We start from the raw sequence: 23,995 nt of genomic DNA on the forward strand, positions 1-23,995 counted from the left end.
ACCTGCAGCAGCCCTAATCAAACTGTGTTATTCTTCAGCAGGCACTAAACTTCATGCCATGGTGCTCTCATCCTTCTGTTCTCTCACCCCAGAGATGTTAGAGAGGGTCAGAGGTTAACATGCTAATAGAGGGTGCTGATTACTATAAGTGCCTCTCTGGCTCCGGCATCACGGAGGGAAGCGTGCAGCTCGTGTGGCTCGGGACGCACGCTCCGCACAGCTGTGTTTGGAAACAAGACATTTGGACTTATTCAGAACTGCTCTGGTGGGATATGTACAACCATAGATCAAGCGGAATAAAAGGGTCTGAGTTTGACATCAGGAAATTGTGCACAATTAAGCTTTGTGTTTCGTTTATCCAGTTGCAATTGCAAAATTGAATTATATTTTAATAACAGAAAGTGTAGCTGATTATTATTATTTTTTTGCTTATTTCTTAGTTAATGGTATAATTTGATCATGTCATGAGATTAATGATACCATTTCCAAAAGGCTTGATTGTGTATCCTTACAAAATAAACCTCAGTGTAAGTGAGCAGGCATTAATCAGACTTTTCTCTCCTGCATATTCTTCTGGCTATTTCTCTTTCTGTTACCAGGGCCGTTGCCGTGATGGACATTCGCACTCCTGGTCAGGCCAGTCGGCTGCAGAGATGATGATGCACACCCACTAATCCAACAGGCCGTGTCAAACGTTCGTGCGTTCGCTTTCATATCCCGCTCAATTTCCATGCCTTGTTTCACTGCTTGTCCGTAAATGTGCGCAGCATGCTGAGTGAATGTTTATGCTTGATGGAAATATCTTTCAAGAACTTTTTTTTTTCCTTCTCGACATCCTTCCACACATGTAACCCTAAGCTGTATAAACATGTTGGCTGCTTGCAAATGTTTGCAAATATGTATTCGTAATGTAAATGTTTTCATGGCATGGCAGGATTTTTTGCTGTTGTTTTGGCAAAAACAGAGTTTACTTAGATATGTGGATCTCTGACTGACTTTATCACCCTGGACACTGTATCACACGGATTCGAATGTTTCGATTTAGTTATCACTTACCCCAGAAGAAGTTTTGCTGGCAAGGTGTCACAGAGCTGAAGAGGCTGTTCGATGCCATTGCCGCCAGTGTCAGCTGCTCCCAGGATAAAATTTGGTTCTCTATGGTTTTGATGACCTTTGAGGCGTCCTCAGCTAGGCACACGCATCATGCCAGGAGAAAAAGCGCAAGGGTAAAAACATCCACAAGAATTGCATTTTCGTATCAACTATTTTCATGACCACAAGTAATGACCAGGTCTGGCTTTAAAAAAAAAAAAAAAAAAAAATGTCCCCTAACTGGAGAGGATGGAGCCAAACTTGCTGCACTGAAAAGTGCGGTTGAAGCGTACTTACTGACTGGTGCGCTCCTTACGCCCGAGGCTGACCTGTGACAATTAACCATTTACGTGCTGCCCGGAGTAAAAATTTTGATCTGAACCCCTGTGGTTCTGTGGTTGCTCAGGAGGTGAGCACAGCCTTCAGGAAAACCCAAAACGGCAGAAGCTTTAAAATCTCTCTTTTTTTTCCCTCCCTTCAAAAAGCTGTCACTGGAGAGGCAGGGTCACATGCTCGTGACATCACCAGAGCAACAGAAATGAGTGGGCCAGCGTCTTACTGCTGCGGCTTTCTGCTCTCTCTCTCTCTCTCTCTCTCTCTCTCTCTCTCTCTCTCTCTCCTTCTCCCCCTCTTTCCTGCTCTTGCTCTGTTTTTCTTCTTGCGGAGACGCGTGGTTCGGCAGCTTTTCCTGGCACTCGGGGGGGTGTGTGGGGTGGAGCGGGGTATGGGGGGAGTTATGGGGGTGTGATGGAGATCTTCAGCTCCCCTGAGTCATGAGGCTTCAGTAGAGAGGGGGGCGAGGACAATTACCGACCTCAACCTCCCACGGCACATGGAGCGCAAAAGCGACTATTTGATGCTCTCTGCTTTTTCTGCCTAGGGCTTTCTTCCAGTTTCTCACTCTTTCTGGTTTAGGCACAACAAGGTAGCATGCTGTAGCCTGTAACTGCTGTCATGTCAAAGGTGGGATGAGGACAGCAGTTCGATATTTAGTGCTGGGACTCCACAGTTAACTGTTTAAAGTTCTTTCCTTCACTCTGCTATTGTCATCTGTTTTTTTTTTTAAGTTGTCCGCACAGGATTGCACAACAAGTCTGTGACAGTGTATGACTGTGTGTGAGTGTGTGTGAGTGTGTATGCCTGAGTGGTTTGGAAATGTAGGTGATTCCTGTAAGAGGCTGTAAATCATGCCGGATCTGTGTGTGTGTGTGTGTGTGTGTGTGTGTGTTGGGGGGGAAACCTGCCACACGTCCAAAGCACCATCGGCTCAGGTGACTCATCAGATTCACACGCCACAAAAAAATGCAGGCCGGGTTGAGGCTCGGGTCTCCTCTGTGATCACGGGTTACAGGTGTCTGTTTAAAGCATCCAGGCTTCGAAGCAGCATCTCACCATCGGAATGTACGGAATGTGTCTCAATCGTTTTTTTTTTTTTTTCATCTAGCTTAATTCAGTGAATTAGTGTGTGGGATGGTGTAAACAACTTTGAAAGGGTTCTTGGTGGGCTGCGCCTCAGCGCGCTTAGCTTTGTAAGGTATGTCGCTGAAATTATACAGAAACAAAGCGCTTATTTCAAAATCCTTTTAATATGTTTGAATATATTCCCAAAATATAAACTCATCGGATTGTTCTTATGTTGAATTGTTACTATGCATACGTTGAATTGACATCCTTTTTTTCTTTTTGGTCGTCACTCATCACTGTCTGCTTTTAATGATTTAAAATGATTAGTAGCATAAAAATCGGCAGTTAACATCAAGATGAGTCTTGTGAGGCCTGAAGCAATAAAGTTATTCCAAACTCCCCTGTTTGTTTAAAAAAACATAAAAAAAAACCTACACCACACCCACACTGCAAATATTTCCCATCAATTTGAATAGTAGGTTTGTCTTATGATCAGGCACTTTACAGACACTTTATGAGCATGCGATTTCTGGGTGGGACACTTTACTCGGGGTTAAAAATAAGACTGAAGGAACAGCCCTCTAACCATTTTCCCTCTGCTGATGTACTGTAGATGTGAAGAATATTCAGCCTGTAGAGGGAAAATCAACAAAAATTCTAGGAAATGGGAAAGCAAACACTAAAGAAAATAAATACTTCTATACCACTTTATCCTGTGTTCAGGGTCGAGGGACCTGGAGCCTATCCCAGGAGGCTTAGGGCACAAGGCTGGGTACATCCTGGACAGGGTGCCAATCCATTCCAGGGCACACACACACACACACACACACCCATCCATGTACTACGGGGATTTTGGGAACAGCAATTAGTCTAATCTGCATGTTTTTGGACTGTGGGAGGAAACCCACCAAGCACGGGGAGAACATGCAGATTCCATGCACACAGAGACGGGAATCGAACCCGGACCCTGGAGGTGCAAGTGCTAACCACGAAAATAAATACATACAACAAAATAATATCATCTTATATAAAAGATTTGAATGCTGCGATCTAACTAAATCCTTATTTATTAATTAGGTGCTGTTCATACCTTCTAGGAATAATTTCTAGGAAATTACACCATTTAAAAAAGAAAAATTTATTTTAATTGTTGTACACATTCTAGTCTAGTGATGTCCTGGATAACACATGAATAAATGATTACATTTGTGCAATAAATTCTGCTTGTCACTGCTTACTAATAAAGTCGAGAGATGAACAGACAGGTACAGTGATTAATTGTAGCAGGTTACATCTGTAAAACACCAGGCAAGTTTACACTGTGGTAGCCTCTGAATTAACATGCTTTCATAAAAGAAAAACACGCCGCTCGTAACAGGATTCTGTTCGCTGGCAGCTCGGCGAGCGCGACTGCAAATAGGCATGAAAAGTTGAAGGTGGGAATGGACCGTATTCAACAGTCGAGAACTTTAGCAGCCTTGTACAGTTTACCTCGGCGGAGTCCAAGGCACCTCCGCGGCGAGAGAAACTCAAGATGTGAGGTAATATTTCCGCAAGGATGTTTATATTCGACGTGAATTGTTCGGGTACGGTCGGGAAGGTATAATTTGAACGAAAGTAGATATTTTTCTTCGGCTATCCAAAACGAGTCTACATCTTCCAGTGACCTCGAGGGCCTTTCTTGTGGTGTCTCGTCGACTGTTTTTGGAGTTGCAGCTTGGAAGGAAAATGAAATCGCCCTCGGAATCGGCAGAGGGGGGAAATGTTTAATATCAAATGGCAACCTTACAAGCAAAACACCCATTAAAAATAATTCTCGAGCAGGAGATTAAATCAAATTTCTTAAACATTAAATGAAAGCAGCAAAGGCAATGTGCAATGACATTATTTTGTTAAAGGAGATATTTTAGCTTGGTGGCTTAACCACTGCAAACCCAGGCAAGTTCTTCTCTCTGCCATTTTAATCAAGGACTGCATCCAGGGTAAATACAAGTCTACCTACACAGCAGTTCAAAACACCAGCTTCTCTTGGGAATAGAAGCAACGATTTCCAAGGTTTTTTTTTTCCTGCATACAATTTTAATTAGCTGGTTAAAAGCATGGGGGGTCAGATGCTCTACCTATGAGAGTCTGCTCAATCCTTTATCCTATGCTGCTTTTTGACAACGTGACTGTTTTTGATTCCGCTCATATTGGCTGTACTGTACTGTATGTGGCATATAGTCAGTTAAGAGAGATTTTCTTGCGTTACTTTTTCTCCAGATTTTTTTCCCCTTTATTCAATGGGAGACCAATCTGAACAACGACTGGCACTGTGGCCGTGTGATTCAAGACCAGTCCCTATTCAAATCACAGAGTACTATTGTTGAAGATCATATTTAGTATCCTTGTTCTATTACTCTCTCATCTCTTGCTCGCATTGTCCCCAGCTGCAATTGCAAAACAGGAGAAGAGAAGGTTTTCTTGACGAAACTGACATTATCACTCTCTGTGAATGTAAATGGGTCTGTGTGGTTGGATAAATGAACATGTTAGTGAAGCACATGTAAGTAATCCTATACTTCAGGCAGGCCCATGGGGATTTGCAAACAACCTCCATCTGAAGGGCACAGTACACAATATTTCTATTGAAAGACTGCTTTTGAAGGGAAGGACGCACAAAAATGCTACTTGAGAGATGAGCCTTTACGAAACTGTGATCTACAGTACAGTGAACAATTGGATGAACAAAAAGCGCTCTGTCTTCACAAAAAGTCTTTTGGCAAGGCTTGTATGACAGTTAATTGGCATCCTCACATGATATGACGAGAGGATCGAGATGACTCCCTTTTCAATTTGCCATAATACAATAGTACCCATAACCCATTTCTTTGCCACAGTAAGTAACTTCAGTAAGATGGATGAGCATATGGATCTTATATTGCTTGCCCCAGGAATGTCAGAAAAACACCATGTTCAGCCATTGCATTTTTTTAAATAACATCCAGTGATATAAGCGATTGCTGATGGATTTTGCACTTTGAATTGCTTATCATATTTATTTCGCTTATGAAATACAGTATATATAGAAATAAACATTCTAGCAGACTTGACATTATAATAGACCAAACATTGGAGTACAGCTGCTGAGTGAAGGTGTATTGGAAAATGAATTAATATTGGATATGGACACTGAAATGCTGACTGGGGTTCCTTTGAGACTATTGTGTACAAATATAGCTTTTTTTTTTGTTTGTTTGTTTGAAAGCACATACTAGTGGATTTCATGAAAGAAATATGAAAACATCCATCATCAATCACACATACTGTAGCATATTTGCACATAAACACTTGTTTAATTGTAAGTGTAAATGTGATTCTTCACTGTTTCTTGATCAATAGGGGGAACTTACTAAGGGGGATGATTGGTATCAGCATCTTCATAACATTACAGCATTTTATTTATCATATAAACAACCATACACAATATGATATGCAGTGAAAGATTGATGAAACATTTCCCTACAATGAAAAAAAAAAAGCCCTACAGAGTACCTTTATACCAAATAACAATTTTCAATAAAAAATAAAATAATACGAATTTAGGCTGGAAATGTTACAAATGTTTCAAAGTAAAAATGTAATTTACAGACTGTACAGAATGAAATTGTAAACTGTGAGGAATAACAATAGAATTGCAAAATATGGTATGTGAATATGATAGCAACAGTATGATTGAAACATGAAGTATGAATTGAAATAATATGTGTGTGTCTGCTGCAGTGTGATTTTGTGTGTGTCCGAAAGTTGCAATGTCCTCAGCAGGTAATGTGCCACATCAGGATTGAGAGTGTATGAGTATACTGTGTAAAGAAAACACATTTAAATCGTTCATAATGTCGTGATAATGCTCTAATCTTACTGTTAATTGGTGACTTCTGGGGCTGGTAAGTCTGAATAAACCTCTGCAGCAGAGGTAAGTTTTCGTCTTGCTTTTCTGGGATGGTCTTCATGAGAGCAATTTTTATTATCATGCTTGATGTTGAACTTGTTGTTTTTACTTAATTACCTACTTCCGTTTGCATTATTTCATCGTTTTGAAATCAACCAGTACTATAGAAAAAAAAGAAAAAACACAAAAACATTGATTTAGAAGGTGTATCCAAACTTTTGACTGGCTGGTATTGTAAGAATTAAAAGGTCATTCCTGTTCTGCACCCTTTGTGAGCTTTGCATATAAACAAAAGTAGAAACTTTTTCAAATTGAAAATAGTTTAACAATTTACAATTTTATCTTTTTAATTTATTTAAACCCCCAAAACATTATTTCAGATTTACACTCATTCTGGAGACCTATTTTTATTGCACACAAGGTAGTCTATAGCAATACTTTTATTTTGAATGCTTCATATCTTTAGTTTAAAGGAAACTGAAAGTTTCTTCTGTAGACGAGTACTGTTCTGTAGTAATCAATGGGCTGATTATTAATATTTTTTGTCACTTTTACTTTACATTAAAGTGAAATTGTAAAACGTATTTTACAACAGTGAAAAACATTCCATTGCATATCCCAGTAAACGTCAACCCTTTTTTCCCTTTGTTCCAGTTTGCTGCCAGTATGACTCACTGACTTACTACAAAAAAATTAACCTCAAAGCATGAGCTTGCTATATATAAATATTGCTATATAATTTACTATAGGAGGTGAAAGTCATAGATGTTAAACATAAGTTACTTTTACTGAAATTTCTGTCATGTAGAATAAACAATAGCAAGAAACTAGTCATTTCTTAATTAAAAAATTACCCAGAAATGTAAAATGCTTTTTTTGTAAAATGCTTGTTTTAGTCTTCAACCCTGCAACATGTATTTATGTTGCATAAATCAGGCTTCACAATGTAATAAACACAAAACAAATTTTCATATAATATTTTGGAAGGTGTGCTTTTTAACATCCTTGGAATTCCATGTAAATATATGTATATATTTGCACCATACATTTCAGGGTCATCTTTCAGCCTTTAATCTAATCTACATTAACAAGGAATAGAGATATACAGTAGTCTGTCAAGCTGTCATGTAATTCTAATAATGCAATTTGCTTCATTTATTCATTCAACAATCCATCCACCCATTCATCCATTTTCCATACCACTTATTCTATATGGGGTTGTGGTGGGCCTGGAGCCTATCCCAGGGAACTCCATGTAACATCCCCATCCACATCCACTTAAGGTAACTGTCACTGACTTCATTTAAACAGGAACCTCTTCATTATCATGACTGATTACTCTTCCTTTGGTGATTTCCACTCTTAGATTGGTGTTGAAATAAAGCTTTTTAAAGCTTGGCACTCACTGTGTGAGAAAAGCACACGTAGCTACAGTAGCAAGGGTTTGGGCATATTTAAGCAGACAGGCTGTGTTTACATCTGTGTTTGTTAACCTGGCTTGGTACCCAGTATAATTTTTGCACACAGCCTGTGCAAGGTTACATCAACAACAAAATATCGATTATATATTTTTGTGAAATAGACACTTGGTACATTATTCTTAAGGCAGAAATACCAAATTTTGCTAAAACTATTTATTTTATTTTATTTTTTTTATTCACAGCACATTCAGTGGGTTGTGTGGCCTTTCCCAGGCTACTACACATTTTTTATATTGATGATGTCCTTAACATGGCAAAGATTTTTAATGAATAAGGGGCTTTCCAACATTCTCAACCTCATTGATATAATTTAAATTCTTGATGGTTCTTGGGTGCTTGACTTTGTGAGGTCATGTGCCCTTAAATCATTTATTTGAATTTGAATTATACATACCAAACACATAGTACTCTGCTATGAGCCGCGCCAAACTCATGCTGAACTGCCAACTGTTGCCTAATACACCTCACAATTTGCTATGAATTGTCAAGGCTTGTCAAGAACTGCTATGATTTCTTACCTGTTAACAGCTTACCTCGATACCCCTGTTTTGGATACCTGTGACTACAGAATCTATAAATCTTGCATTTACATAATAACTTACATAATTAGCATTGCCATATGCAATGTACTGTAGTATCTATTAAAGTATACTCCTTAGTAGTTTAATGCTCAGAGTAGAAATTAGCCTTTTTTGTGGATTTACTCCATCCCTGAAATGTGAGCTTTATATCTTTCAACTATATTATACTGTACCTTGCAAAAGTATTCATACCCCCTAAACTTTTCCATACTTTGTCACGTTACAACCACCAATGTAAATGTATTTTATTGGGGTTTTATGTGATTGACCAACACAAAGTGGCACAAAATTGTGAAGTTGAAGGAAAAAGTCTGAAAAGTGTGGCATGCATTTGTATTTGGCCCCCTTAACTTTGATACCCCTAACTAAAATGGAACCAATTGCCTTCAGAAGTCACCTAAATAGTAAATAGAGAATCTCATTATAAATACAGCTGTTCTGTGAAGCCCTTAGAGATTTTTTTGTGAACAAACAGCAACATGAAGCCCAAGGAACACATCAGACATAAAGTTGTGGATAGGTTTAAATTAGGGTTAGGTTATAAAAATTACCCCAAGCTTTAAACATCTCACAGAGGACTGTTAAATTCTTCATCCGAAAATGGAAAAAGTATGGCACAACTGCACAGGATAACTATTATTTTTTCACCCCACAAAGCTAGGCTTTATGGATTAGTGGCAAGAAAGCCACTACTAAAAGAAAGCTATAAGATGTCCTGTTTGCAGTTCGCGACAAGCCATGTGGAGGACACAGCAAACACATGCAAGAAGGTGCTCTGGTCAGATGAGACCAAAATTAAACTTTTTGGCCTAAATGCAACTAACACTGCACATCACCCTAATACACCATCCCCACCGTGAAACATGGTGGTGGCAGCATCATGTTGTGGGTATACCTTTTTCAGCAGGGACAGGAAAGCTAGTCAGAGTTGGTGGGAAGTTAAATGGAACCAAATACAGTTCATGGCTACAGTATCTTAGAAGAAACCTGTTAGAGTCTTTAAAAGACTTGAGACTGGGGCGGAAGTTCACCTTCCAGTAGGACCTTAAACATACAGCCAGATTTACAAGGCCCAGTCAAGGTTCAGACCTAAATCCAATTGAGAATCTGTGGCAAAACTTTAAAAAATGCTGTTCACAGACACTCCTCATCAAATGTGACTGAGCTTAAGCTATTTTGCAAAGAAGAATGGAAAAATATGTCCTTCTCTAGATGTGCAAAGCTGGTAGTGACATACCAAAAATCCCATTCTAAATGCTCTTGCTATACTGCTCTCTGCTGGGTTTGTAGCTTGATTGTGTTCTCTGTCGCATGAGGAAGTATTGCTAATGTACTGTAGACTACAAAGCTTTTTTTTTTTTGTAAAAGTAGCTGCACAATGCTATAAATGTAAACCCCAGAATTCCAGAATACTTATTTGGAAAATAATATTTGAGAAATATCGGATCAAGACGTTCTTAACGATGTTGCACCGTAGTGTCTGATGAGAGGCATTACTGATCTTTAGTTCTTGTTATCAGATGCAGGCATGGATTATGAAGCAGTGGAGAAGTATGTGATTTCTCTGACTTAGCAAAGAGCAATTAAAGAGAAGGAATGTATTTATACTTGACGGATAGAATATTTCACAAGGCAGAGACAGAGAGATTTGAAGAAAGACTGCTGTGATTTGCTCAGACTTGTATGAAATGTTGTGCTGCAGTGATTTATGATAATGGCCTGGTAAGCCCTATTCTGTCTGTTCATATCTACCTACAGTGTGCTTTTTACATTCATATCACATTTATTATTATTATTATTATTATTATTATTATTATTATTATTATTATTATCTGTTTAATCCATTAAAATCAAGTAAATAACTGTTTACCATCAAAGTTGGTGTGTGCACAAAGAGATGTGAAACAAAAATGTAATAAAAATAGATAAAATTGTTATAATTTACTGTTTGACTGGTTGAAGTGTAACATTTACGGTTTGTAGTTTCAGTGAAAGATTTATTTTTGTCAGATGAATACTTTTTACTAAACATAGAGATGAATGATGAAATCAGCATAATTAGGTAGCGGTTTGTCCCATCCTTTAGAAATAATTTTAGATACACTATATTACAGATATAAAGTAATATAGTGCATCTAAAATTATTCCTAAAGGATGGACACACCGCTACCTAATTATGCTGATTTTTAATGATGGGTTGTACTGTAAAACGTACAGACATTAGTTACAAAAAAAAAAAAAAATACTTGAGCCTCAGGACACCCAGACACTCTAATTACAGGTTTAATTTTCAGCCATAAAAGCATCACTTATGAGTACTACTAATAGTTTTATTACCTGCTTGCGATAACTCGTGTGTGCTTTTCTGATCTCAGATCCCAGAAATCTGAAGAAAACTCACTGAGCATATCATTAAATTTGACTAAATTAGGAGCAAAATATCCATTTTGTCCATGCAGGATAAAAAAGCCAGTTTACCACTTTAATGCAAAGCTAAACCCAAAATATTTTTATACAATTAATTATTTAATTATCTAATTTTCATTTTGCTTTTGGTGAGGGTCACAGGCACAACAGGCCAGACCAGGAAGGTCAGCCGAGGCTACTTACTGCTATTGGTGCGTACTGTACAGGTTTCACTCCTTAGACACATAAAGTACTGTGCAAAGGTCTTGGGCATTATATTATCTTTAGTACAAATTTTGTTATACAGTATATGTTTATCCTATCTGCATTATTTTTTGTTTATGTAAAAAACACTATTTCCAAACATAACCTAATAAATAAATAAATAAATAAATAAATAAATAACAATACAGAAGACTATTTGCTTGCCTTTAAAGAAAGCAACACATTATGTAACATACGAATTTTTAAATGGAAACCAAAAAAAAAAAAAAAAAAAAAACTGTTGTACAGTACGTACCTGGGTTTTTGCATGAAAATAGAAAGTAAAAAAAAAATAGTATAGAAAAATAGTAGAGTTTTCATACTAAATATTGACAGTGTTTATTTTATTACTTTTTGGTGCTCTATAGAAGTTTCTTTTATTTATAAATTTTTTCGATCTTTGCTTATGGATTTTTTTTGTAAGTTCCCAAGACATATTTGCACTGTACTCTAAGTAAAACAGTTTACCGACCGTGCTAGAGAATTATTCTGGTAACTTTGTCACACTTGCTCCTTTCCATTTTCTTGCAAAACCCAGGTAACTACATTATTTTATTATTTTTTTTCACCTGAAAACGGATCTGTTATGTAAGATGTTGCTTTCTTTACAGTGATAAAAATAGTCTTTTGTAATGTTATCTATTTATAAATTATTAAAGTTATGTTTGGAAATAGTGCATGGTTTTGTACATAAGAATGCAGATTAGCTTTTGTACTAAAGAGAATGTAATAGACTTTTGGACACTACCCCCATTGTCTTGTGGGGAAAAAAAGTTTACATTCGCAAGACCTTTAGTCTGGGACTGGTGAGAGTTCACACACCAGTACTTTAGTAAAAACATTGGTACTAGTACATGTACTGTGTAAATCTAGGTCACACCTTTCAGTCTATCTACTTCAGTCTTGCTAAGACTGTCCAACTTGCATTGCACCTGAGCTCCACCCCTTATCTCACACCTACTGTACAGCATGGCCTCACAGCATTATTTAAGGGTTATGTTCAACTGGTTTACATTACTGGCCCAGTCAAGAGCTTGCCTGGAGGTATCATCACAAGCCTGTGTCCAGGGATGGGTCCTAGTAAGTCTAATCTACATGTCAGGTTAATGTGGTTTTTTTGGATTGTTCTTACTTTGATCTCTGCTCAGATCTGCTCAGATCTGTTACTTACAGGCAACATTAAAACATTCAACATGAAAGGGTATTATATAGCAGGTATAATCTATATGGGTGGCCCAGTGGCGTAGTGGTTAGCACTGGCTACTTGCACCTCCAAATTGTGGGTTTGATTCCTTCCTCGGGGTCTGTGTGCATGGAGTGTGCATGTACTGTCCGTGCTTGGTGGGTTTCCTCCGGGTACTCCGTTTCCTCCCACAGTCCAAAGACATGCAGATTGGGCTAAATGCATTGCCAAATTCCCTATAGTTTGTGTATGTGTGTATGATTGATGACCGAAGGTCCTACTACAGTTGTAAAAATGGTAATAAATACAGTCTTCACCATTGGCCTCCATGATCACTATTTGGACTACAGAATGTTCCTATGAATAGATGGATCGTATACATGAGCAAAAAGAACAATCTTGTTTACTTAATAGTGCTTTAAAAAAAACTTTGATTTTTAATATTCTTTTTTAGATCTTCAGTGGATTTGCCCATAATGGTTCTTCTTTTTCTTTTATCCTTTTGTAAGGCAGCCATAAAATATACATGACTTTCTTACGCTCCAAACATCCAGCTAATTCAAATTCAAATTCAAATTTTATTTGTCACATACACAGTACGATATGGAGTGAAATGCTTATACGACCGCCAGTGACCTTAAAAAGAGAATTAAAGCTTATAATAAGAAATAAATATGAATAAAAGAAACACGATAGAAACATTGAATTTAACTAGGATAAAAATAGAAATATACTGTACATAAAATAGAAATAAAAATAGAATATACTTCAAAATAGGACATTTGAAAAAATTTGAAATTTTGTAAAAGAAAGAGGGTGTGGAAATATGCATAAAAAGTTTCTTATTAAACTCATTGAAGTGTCTCTGTGCAATGGTCCAGAATGTAAACATGAATATGTAAGTGTAGGTGTGCGAATATGTAGTGTGCGTTCAATTAATTAATTAATTCACAATTACCAATCTAAAAAAACACTTTGGGATATGTTTTTTTTTCCACCTATGGCAGACTAGAACGCAAAGTCTGTTGGTCACAATGAATACATGCTTATAAATTTGTGTGTCCTTTATTAGTTTGTTAAGGAAAAAAAAAAAGATTTCTTTGCCCAATAGAGACTCAGTTTGGTGATCAGTCCGTGCTGAATGCTCCCTTTCAGTCAGGTTTTTTTTTTTTTTTTTTGCCTGTAGTGGTGATTTTGGCCTTTGACCAGAACTGTACCTTCAGTATGTAATACTCAAATATTTACTCTGTTGCTATATTGAGATTGAAATACGGGATGATGATTTAATGGGCACAAAAAAGGCCTGCCCTGGTGCCAACAATCTACTGTACTGGTGGTCTGTTGAAAATCTAAAGTTCACAGACTTTTGGACTATTTTATCACCCAGGGAGGTCATGATTCAACAGTTAGTAAAAAAAATTCAGTCGGCTGGTATTGGACTGTGTAAGGAAGATGCCTGTAGAGTCTTGTCTCCCCTGAAATAATAACTGCTGATGATGATCATGGATTTCTGAATGTTGCTGTTAAATTCATAAGGATTTTAATTAGGTTGGATGGAAATATGTTATACTTTGTAAACATCAAGTAGAGCGGAAAAGAACTCAATGAATATCAAAGGTGACCTTTCATTTATTGCAACGTCTGTTTGGTCTAAGTCCAAAAAAAGCTATGGATTTGGATCCACAAACATATTTGCTCTTACTATTTATTGACTGTTGCTTAAATAACTGACTTTAATTAATTATGATATGCAAGCCATAAAACAACATTGAGCATTGCAGTGTGTGTTTTCTCCTCAAACCTTGAACCTTTTCTCCAGTTAAACACTTTGTTCCAACCAGACTTGTAGTCTAGACTACAAATAGATGTCTTTTTCCCCCTAGTTTAACATTTACAAATTCAAAAACACACAAACTTAGTGTTTTTGTTCAGTTCAGCATAAATACCATCCTATCCTAAAAATATTTCTTGAGGGAATTTCCTGGTTTCCTGAGTCAACTGGTGAGGAACGAAATAAACTGATTCTGCAGGTCTATAATGATATATTCGGCTCATCACTGAGTCACTAAGTTTGTGGTATACTGATAGTGATATTTATATTCCTTCTATAATTTGTTAAAATAAAAAAGATTTAAAATCAAACTACATTTTAGTACAATGACTGTACATAAAAGAAGATACTGTGTCTATACAGTATACTGTGTGTATATATATATATATATATATATATATATATATATATATATATAGTATACTGTATACATACACAGTGTAAAATAAACATACTGTAAAGCTATAAATTTATTATTAAAATGTTAAAAAGTTTTTCTTTTTCTGAAATGTGTTTTCTGTATACATTTTTCAGGAAAAGAAAATATATAATAAAATAAAATAAAAATTTAATACTAAATGTATTGCTTTATAAAGTTATAATATTATATATTATATTAATATAATGTAGTATTTATCATATTAACTTATTATTATTATTAAAAGATTATGATAATGTAATGCAAATATAATATAATATAATATAATATAATATAATATAATATAATATAATATAATATAATATAATATAATATTTTTCATTTCCTGAAGTGTGTATAATTTTTTTTGCCTGACTCTGTATATAAATATACACTGTATATACCATTTACATACAGTTGCTTTAGATTGAAATCATTCAAACTGCAACCGTAAATGTTACACATTATATTACCACTGAAGCATAAAGCCTGCTAATCTCTTACCTGATTCTCAAATACACCAGAAGTTAAAATAACCATCTAACACATTCAAGATAAACGCTCAGAGTACAAGAGACAACAGTGTTCATGAACCTGAGCACTTCTTTCTCCAGTTTGCACTCATGACACCGCTAATGTTATTGAGTGGCTCTTTTGTTGGAAAAGCTTTGAGTCGAGAACTGATATTCTTGGATTGCTTGCTTTGGAAGCGTAAGAGCAAACCTTGGATTGCTATGGACTCCGGATGCAGTGTTCATTTCTATTATTCCTAACCTTTCAAAGAAACGTGTTATTTTATTCTTTTTAATATTTTCCCACTTTTATGATTACGCTTACGTGTGTGGTCAATAAGGCAGAGCTGTCATACCTCTGTGATTCTTCTCAGAGAATGCTGAAGTAGCCTGCAATGCCTGGGTGGTCATAATGAATGGCATTTGACATTTAAAATGGTTTGTATTTGTGGTAATTTATGACATCATTCGTTCTTCTTTTTGCAGTTGCTCTTTCAGTGGACGTGCTAACATCCGTGGTTTTAATGTTTTGGTTCATGTCCTACACTTAATCATTTAGCAATGCTGATTTTTTTTATGGGTCAGACGTACAGTAGGAGCAATACTCAATAGTACTGTAGTAGCATTCAGTCTTTTTCCTTATAAAAATATTCACCTTCAAGTGCCTTATCAGCATTCTCTTAGAGTTGAGTTAATGACAATGACTTCCTCTAGTGTCAAAGAGCCACTGATTTATATAAGAGTAGCCTTATGTATAAGGTCTCTATTTCTTGTTTATATTCTTGACATTGACGTTTATATATGTGTGTAATATATCATTACATATAATTGGACAAGCAGCTTTAGTCTTTTAGTAACACATAAAAGAGTAATGCATTACAGAATATGCTTTCAGTGTTCATTCTAAGCAGAATTACATGATAACAAAAGGCAAGTGATAGAATTTTAAATGCTTTTAAATGTTAAATACTGAAACTGCTACTGAAAGCATAATGGACCAGTGAAGCCCACTCATTATTTACTGTAATTTCTGGGGAAAGGGACATAATAAAACACTTGAGTGGAACTAATAGTGGATTAGCTGAGCAAATTGTGTGAACTTGGTTTCAAATCAAATCAATCAAGCCCATGTATGCTTTCTCAAAGCAATCAAAGAAAATGAATTTTTCAAGAAGGGAAGATGACATCAGTAAACGCAGAAAAGATAAGGCAAAGATAGACAGTGGTGTTGCATGTGTCTTTGTGTCACAATAAGCATCGAAAATTTTGACAGACCTGATTTACAAAACTGACAAACAAAAAAATGAGAAAATTATGGTTTCTAAATAAGTTTTTTTGAGAATTTTTGTTTTTGTTTATTTGTATAAAATTGCGAACTCATCTTCATGCTGTCATAAAAAATATTTCTGAATTTACAAAAAGAGGGGAGGAAAGTACTCAGGCAGAAATTAAGATTCATTGGGGTTCTCTAATGCCTGAATTTTCCAGCTCACATATGGTTTTAGTGCTGTAGTCCTGACTATGCTTTTGGCTGATGAGAGGGAGTGCTATCTCAAAGCTCTGGGTAAACCAGTGGAATCATTGGCTAATGCAAGTAATCAGGTCCAGACGGTGGGCCACGTGTCTCTGGTCACATTGCAGACCTCCCAGACCTGAACGGGGATTAACTTCTCAACCACCCCTTGTCCTCACTCTCCTTTGATTTATGATCCTGCATTTGATGATATGCTACTCACTCGTAAACCATTAGTCAAATATAATGCATACGTTATAATTAATTTTGTCCAGAGCAAAAGATGGTACGACTCCAGAAAGCTTTATTAAAACTTCCTTTTATCCAGCAAATACAGCATACTGTAGCTGGTGGATCAGGTCCTAATGCAGACTTGCAAATCAAAAGTACAAACCTTGTTATGTCCTATGATTATTTAGAAAGGCAGCAAATCTTGGATAAAATCTAGGCCTGACTTAGAGACGGCCACTAAGAATTTTCCCTTAAAGTCTTCTGAATTTAAGACGATTGAAAAATCGAATGACTTGTGTGACTGTGATATGAAGACCATCTGAATCAGGCCTCCCTTCCTCTGGAAGTCATTTCAGTCTTACTACCAATGCCCTTCTACGCATATTTTTTTCTTTTGACAGCTGTGTAAATTGCTCAAATTTGTTCTTCGGTTATGTAAACTTAAGTGACACCCAAATTCTTTCCATATATCAAAGGCAGCTAGTCTTAATTTTCCGTGCTTATTTTTCTTTTGACAGTTTATGTGTAACTTTGCAGTTTATCAGTCCTTGTGAACTCACATCATTAAAACTAATTATCATGTTTTTCTTATAAATGACTAACAGGTCAATTTCTTGGACAGAATTTTTAAGTTTTGCATTTTATAATAGTAAATGTGGAGTGCATCATTCATGAATCTTATTATATATACACACTTTAAAAATTAGTTGTTTATCTAAGGAGCAACGTCATTTCCTGTCTTGTTTGTTCCAGCCACTCTGCATTCAGCATCACCAGTATTCTAATCACCGGCCTGATTATCTGTCATCATCTGCACCTGTTTCTCACTGGTTAGGTTTTTTTTGTTTGTTTTGCATGAATGATTCACACGTCTCCATGGTCAACTTGTGGCTCAGCAAACAAAAAAACATTCCTCTGAAATTGCTTAGGTTCAGTACAGGGACTGGAGTCATGAACTTGCCAAAAATAAGAGCCAAAAAAGTCCTTCATGATGCATGGATTAATCGTCAATTAATCGGCATTAACCATTCAAGAAAGTCTGAACCTTTGGAAGCAAAATTTTAAGAAAAGAGGGGGTCTCGGGACTTTTGCTCAGTACTGTATTTTAGACAAGACTAGTGTTTAAAAAGTGCTCAGTGGTGGAGCTGAATACTTTTAATTTAGCACTTTGCATATAAGTTATGTTACTAGGTAATAACCTGTAGGAATGCCATGAAGGGCATTAAGACACTGTCTGCTGTTTTAAAAAAGAACAATGTCTATATATCGTTTGTGTAACATAAGGTTTAATACCTCTCTCTACTAAAAATGCACTTTAAATTATATTTGTACATTTTTTTGAATTACTAAAGCCATTTAAAAATGCATTTGGTGACACATGAGAATGCCCTGAAAAAGATGATTTATTCAGCTGGAAGTGACCATACCCAGTGGTTAAAAACAGGAGCCAAGGTTTACTTAAAATGCTGTTAATGCATACTTTCATCATTGCTAACTATGATCACATCCTGTTTTTGAATTAACATTGTGTTTCTTGCATTGTGACATGACGTGAATTTCTGTTTGCTTGTTTGGCTATTGGGCAGTAAGTTTAGTCATATGCTGGGGTGAAGGACGCTTAAGTGCTACCTGATGTTAGTGGTATTACATGTGGACATAGTGGGTTTTTTTAGGCGTGTCTCGGAATGGATGCGCAATAATTTAGCAGTTCGCTGTGGTATTCTGATGGTATCCTGCTGCTCTTATATTGGTTTGGAATGTACTGTTCTATTTTTATGTCGCTCTGCTTGTTATTGGACCACTTATCACATCAGCACATACTGTAGCTGAACTGTTTGAGTTTTAAAACAGTTAGTTAAACCTCTTTTGATTTCTTTTGATTCATACTGTACATTCTCAGCTTCATCTGTGAGCCAGTGATTTACAACTTAAGAAAATAAAACATTTAAAGTTTTAAATGTATACATTTTAAAATGTTTATATTTTAAAATGTAAATATTTACATTTTTAAATATATACATTTTTTAGGTTTGCTTGATCGATTTTTTTTGTCTATAGTAGTGTAGAAACGTGTGTCTAGCAGTGTTGATGTCAACTTTAATATAAACCCAGGTGAGCTTAATATTTTGAAACATAGCAAATACTGTAAGCTATATTTCTGTAGCTAGGGCTACCAAGAGTATGAACAAAATACCATGTTCACATCCAGGACTGAGCAACCGGTGTTTATTTTTCTGGACAGAGCACATTTATGGAATTTCAGCATTAACTGACAGTCTTCAAAATATTTATAAAAATGGCACCAAAACATCACAGACATCAAAACGTGTCTATCATTATTAATGGCAGCCTGTGTTTCCACACTTTGGTTGTTGACCTGTGTCAATCCTCTCAGACTGCACTTTTTCAGCGGAAAATGACAGGAATATTTTTGCCACATTCACATAATTTACAGTATACTAATCTAAGCACAGAAAAGATTCAGGAATTGACAAATGTGGGGTCTCAGATCATTTTACATTTTTTTGGTGTGATTTGCTTACACGTGTTGCATATTAAATACATGTCTTCAGGGTTTCAGATTTAAGAGTGTGTGGAACCAAGGATTATAAAGTGGCACAGGCCATTGACTTGGAAAATGGAGATCTTAAACAGGAAAGTTTGTAAAGTGAAATGAAGTGCACTTTCATAACTAAGCCACGTTAAAATCATATATTTTATCTAACCGAAGCCGTAGTTTAGAAAAAAAAAAGAAAAGAAAAAGAAAAAAAAGAATGGGTAGCATATTTGGAGCTATTTTGACAGCACTGTATGGATTGCTGTTTATTCATTTTGTTATTCTTTGTCAAATTAGTGGGAATATTGCTTAAGGGTCATATAAATTAAAGACTGCTTTCCTTCCTTATGTACTGATTTCATTTCAAACAATGCTGCTTTGCAGTGTGGAATTAGTTAGCAAATTTGCTTCATATTCTGAGGATTTTTTTTTTCTCCAAAATATGTCATCTCGAAGATGTAAACGTTTGGGGCACAGAAGCCCATGCGTGGCTATGAGTAATACGGCTTCCATAAACTTAAGTGTCAAGTATGCTTGATTTATTTGAAGTGGAGGGGAAGAGTTTAATATGAGACATGTGTTTCTAATAGATAGTTGATGTTTGAACCGATGGATTGCCGGAGGATGTAGAATGTCTGTAAAGTTTTGCAATTAATGTTGAACACAGATCAAGTTTTTTATAGGAATAAAATCCATAATTTCATTTTAATGCATTATTCCCTTTGTCATGACCTTCCTCCCATTCCTTTCTGCTCTGAATAACAGTCACAGAAACAGGATAGGATGAGACGTTCATTGTTGCGAAGAAGGCAAGTCAGGTAGCTGCACTATGGCGTGTATCTCCACAGTCTATGGTTACAGTTCTGTGAAAGGCAGGAATCTATAATTAGGCCGTTCACCTCTCAGGTCAGTTCAGGTTATTTACATTCTCTTTGCTTCCTGAGAAACAGTGACTGCAAATGTTTAAATCAGGGGTATACACTGCCTTTGGGTGCAACCCTCCTCAAACACACCTACCAAACCTACAGAATTTTAAATCAAGTGAAATCAAATGTTGCTCCAGGGCACATCATTAGCTGGACATATAAGGAGTACTGTACTGTATACTGCATGCTTCACTCAGGGAAGGGCTTTGAGGCATAAAAGAGTAACGTATGAATGTTGATACATATATACATACTGTGTGAACAGCATAAAAACAGTGGAAAGGGGATATTATGGCTCCCAAATCAGTATTGTGGAGTCTTTGTGTTTCCTGCATTCAGTCATCAGCCAGGACCTCCAGTGGAAACTTAACATCAGCTCCTTGACCAAGATGGTATAGCAGTGGATGTACTTCCTACGGCATATCAAGAAGGTCATCGATGGGATATTTCTACACCTCCATCACTGAGTCCATCTTGACCAGTTCCAACACCATCTGGTACGCTGCCATACGTATATATTCTAGTTGTACTCCCTACTTGCTTTTATGTCTATTTTCTAACAGTTTGCACCAAGACAAATGCACTTGGATTTAATTCTGTTGTTATTCGCAATGGTGTGGAATACTGTTGTATTTGGGAAAGGAATTCATGCATTAACACAGTCAGCATCTAAATATCTGAAGCTGAAATCATTTTATAATAACGGTTAAGTTGTTTTAAGTTTGTGTGTAAGGAAATGACTAAGAAAATTACTTTCTGATTTTTTTTATTTATTTAATTTAATTTAATTTGATTTTATTTATATAACACTTTTAACAATTGTCATTGTCGCAAAGCAGCTATATAGAATCAAAAGGCAAATGCTTTATGTAGTCACTCTTCCACGTTTAATACAATCACTCTGGATCTGTCTCTGGTCTAGAATATAGTTTTTCTTTCCTTCTAGGCTGCTTTTTTGGTACAAAGGAAAGAATAGCTTGTAAAGTTGAACAACATAATATTTCCTCTACAAAAGTGCTGCTCAAAGGGTAAAGCACCTGGTCTAATTTTAGTGTTCCATTTTTACCCCCCCTTTTTTTGGTTGCACATTTAGATTAAATTGTGCAATGTTTTTACAATTATTTCTGGCGACAAAAACATAGGGGCCCAAAGGGACGCATTAAAGTTCTTCTCTGGTGGCTGATTCAGATCTTGCGTGTTTCTTGTATTTGTTCACAATAAATGTGTTCCTTTTTAAAGAATGGTAGTTAAATGCAGCTCTTTAAGAAACCACACGTTTAATGACATTTTGTTTCTTTTCTTTTTCTTTCTTTCTTTTTTTAATCCCTTTCCCAAAGTCTTTTAATTTGTGCTCTCATATGTGGTTTCCTACATCTTTGTTCAGTCATCAGAAAGCGATTCATCACCTGCTAATTGAAACACAAATGTTTATAAAGAATTCTTTACTGTTAAAGGCATACAGTTCTCACAGAGAAAGGAGCCATGCATACAAACCGATTGTTCTCTTGCACCTAGTGATGGGTCATAATATTACAACACATAACATTAAAACCTGTGTTCTTCTTTTTAAATGATAATTGTTTCAGTTTTCTAATATCACATACTTAAATCTACTCAGATTGCTTACCTGCTCCACAATAGGAGATTACCACATTCCTTTTTGCTGCTTACTACTTTTATACCCATCATCCTCAACCTGGGCATGTCCAGACTGCACTGTGTGCTTAGTTCTGAAGCCATCTCAACCCTTTAATGTCTGAGTATGTGTTTATGCTGTTGCAGTCTGTCAAATTAGCCCATGGGCTTTGTCAGCATTCCTAATGCTTGATGCATTATCATCCCACATCAGTGCACAGCCCCTTAATCAAATAACACTATGACTGCCAACAATCTTATTGCATCTTTCTAAGATGGAGTAAATAAAGTCTATACAGTATGTACATGACAGAATGTTTCTATTTACACACATATAAAAATGCTTTATGCTTAGAGTCATTATTTAATTAGTTTATAGTCTCTATAGGAGTATGATTATGCTTTGTGTGTACAGTACTGGTGTGTTTGTGTCTACTATGCTTTGTGTATTTTACTGTACACGTCAGATTTATTTAATGATGGTAGAGAGTACTTAGGAGATTTTATTCCATTATTATATTCAAGCACAATTTAAAAGGATGTATGCTTTAATTAATCACAATTAATAAATGAAATTTTGAATACTTATGCAATATCATTTTCATTAATTATGAAAATATACTGTATTATTACTATACTGTTTGGTCTTAGATTTCTCAAGCTTCAAAACCTAACAGATTCTTTCTTTTCCTTCTTCCTTTTTTGTTCTTAATAAAATTATGCTGTTTTAGCATTCAAATGTAACATTTGTGGTTGTTAGCACACTCTCTGATTTTCACCCTGATTTCATAAAAAAAAATAATACTAAAAATAATAATAATATAAATTTGAATGAATTAAATGGAGGATTGTTGTCTTTTTTATCTTAATATAATAAATGAATATGTAAGAGACTGTAATAATAATAATAATATATATATATATATATATATATATATATATATATATATATATATATCAATTGCAATAAGTAAGTATAATTTTTTATAAGTCTAATATATACTCTACAATAAATATGTTTTACACTTTGTGTGTATTGTTCTTCATTAACCAAAGGATGACAGGAAACTTTGCAAAGTATAAGTTTACAGCAGCAATAAAAAATAACTTTTCCACATCAAGTCTCAAGATCTAAAAGAAGACCAAGACAGTAAAAGAAAACAATAGGCATATGAGCCCCATCTACATAGATGAACTACTATACATAATTTTAGTATGCAGTAAATAAGCCATGATTTGTTATAAATGTTATTTGCTTTATGATACTACAGTATGTATGTGCAGGAATGCTCCGGTACTGCAGTTACTATTCATACCTCCTTTAAGTATCTAGACACTTATATCTAGTAGAGATCATTTTTAAAAAGCGATTGTAGTTCCCCTCATTTTACGATGAGATAGGTTCGAAAAGCAGTAATGCCCATCGGCTACAGCAATTTATTCTTGCAATAGAACATGGCAAATTTTTGTTGTTTGATAAACAGTCCAAAAAACAACATATCAAAAAAGCATAAAACAAAAGACAGAATAGTTAGAAATATGCAATGCAGAAACATAATACTGATCAAAGGGTTCAGGTGCTGCTTGTGGTTGTTTTATTTAGAGTAGGGTTTGATTTTACAATGCAGCTACCAGAGAAACACGTCGTGGACCTCCCCGATTCATTCTATTCCATCTTGAATTCATGTGGTTATGAAGCATATTTTTGTCACTTTTTTCATGAATGCATCCATACTTAATTTTTCTTGTTTAATTGCCTTCCAAGTTACTTCTGTTATTCGCCATTTATTAGTCTTGTAAATTTCTTCAAATAATAGTGGAAGAGCTTACATGTGTTGCATAGTCAGCCCTGAGTAAATTCAGCCCTCCCCACTCTGCTAGGGTTTATTAGTGTAGGGCAGAGGCCACGCATAGTCTTGAGGACTGGGCCATGACTGTGTTCATGCTACTTAAGTAGAGACCGCACCAATAATAGGCTGAATTATAAAATAAATTCATTCCAGATGTGCACATGCCCACCTCCAAATGTG

General features: G+C 35.8%; 1 protein-coding gene across 1 annotated transcript in view; it reads right to left on the reverse strand.

Annotated features, from left to right (window-relative positions):
* runx2b (RUNX family transcription factor 2b) overlaps window positions 1-1,384 on the reverse strand; it is a 31,938-nt gene extending 30,554 nt beyond the window's left edge. Inside the window, exon 1 of the mRNA XM_053489310.1 lies at window positions 1,057-1,384. Within this exon, the coding sequence (XP_053345285.1) occupies window positions 1,057-1,114 (58 nt within the window). The 5' untranslated portion in view covers window positions 1,115-1,384. The remainder of the gene's footprint in view (window positions 1-1,056) is intronic.
* Between the last annotated feature and the right edge of the window lie 22,611 nt (window positions 1,385-23,995).

Source organism: Clarias gariepinus, chromosome 27 (assembly GCF_024256425.1).
Source record: "Clarias gariepinus isolate MV-2021 ecotype Netherlands chromosome 27, CGAR_prim_01v2, whole genome shotgun sequence".
In the NCBI taxonomy this organism is placed as follows: domain Eukaryota; kingdom Metazoa; phylum Chordata; class Actinopteri; order Siluriformes; family Clariidae; genus Clarias; species Clarias gariepinus.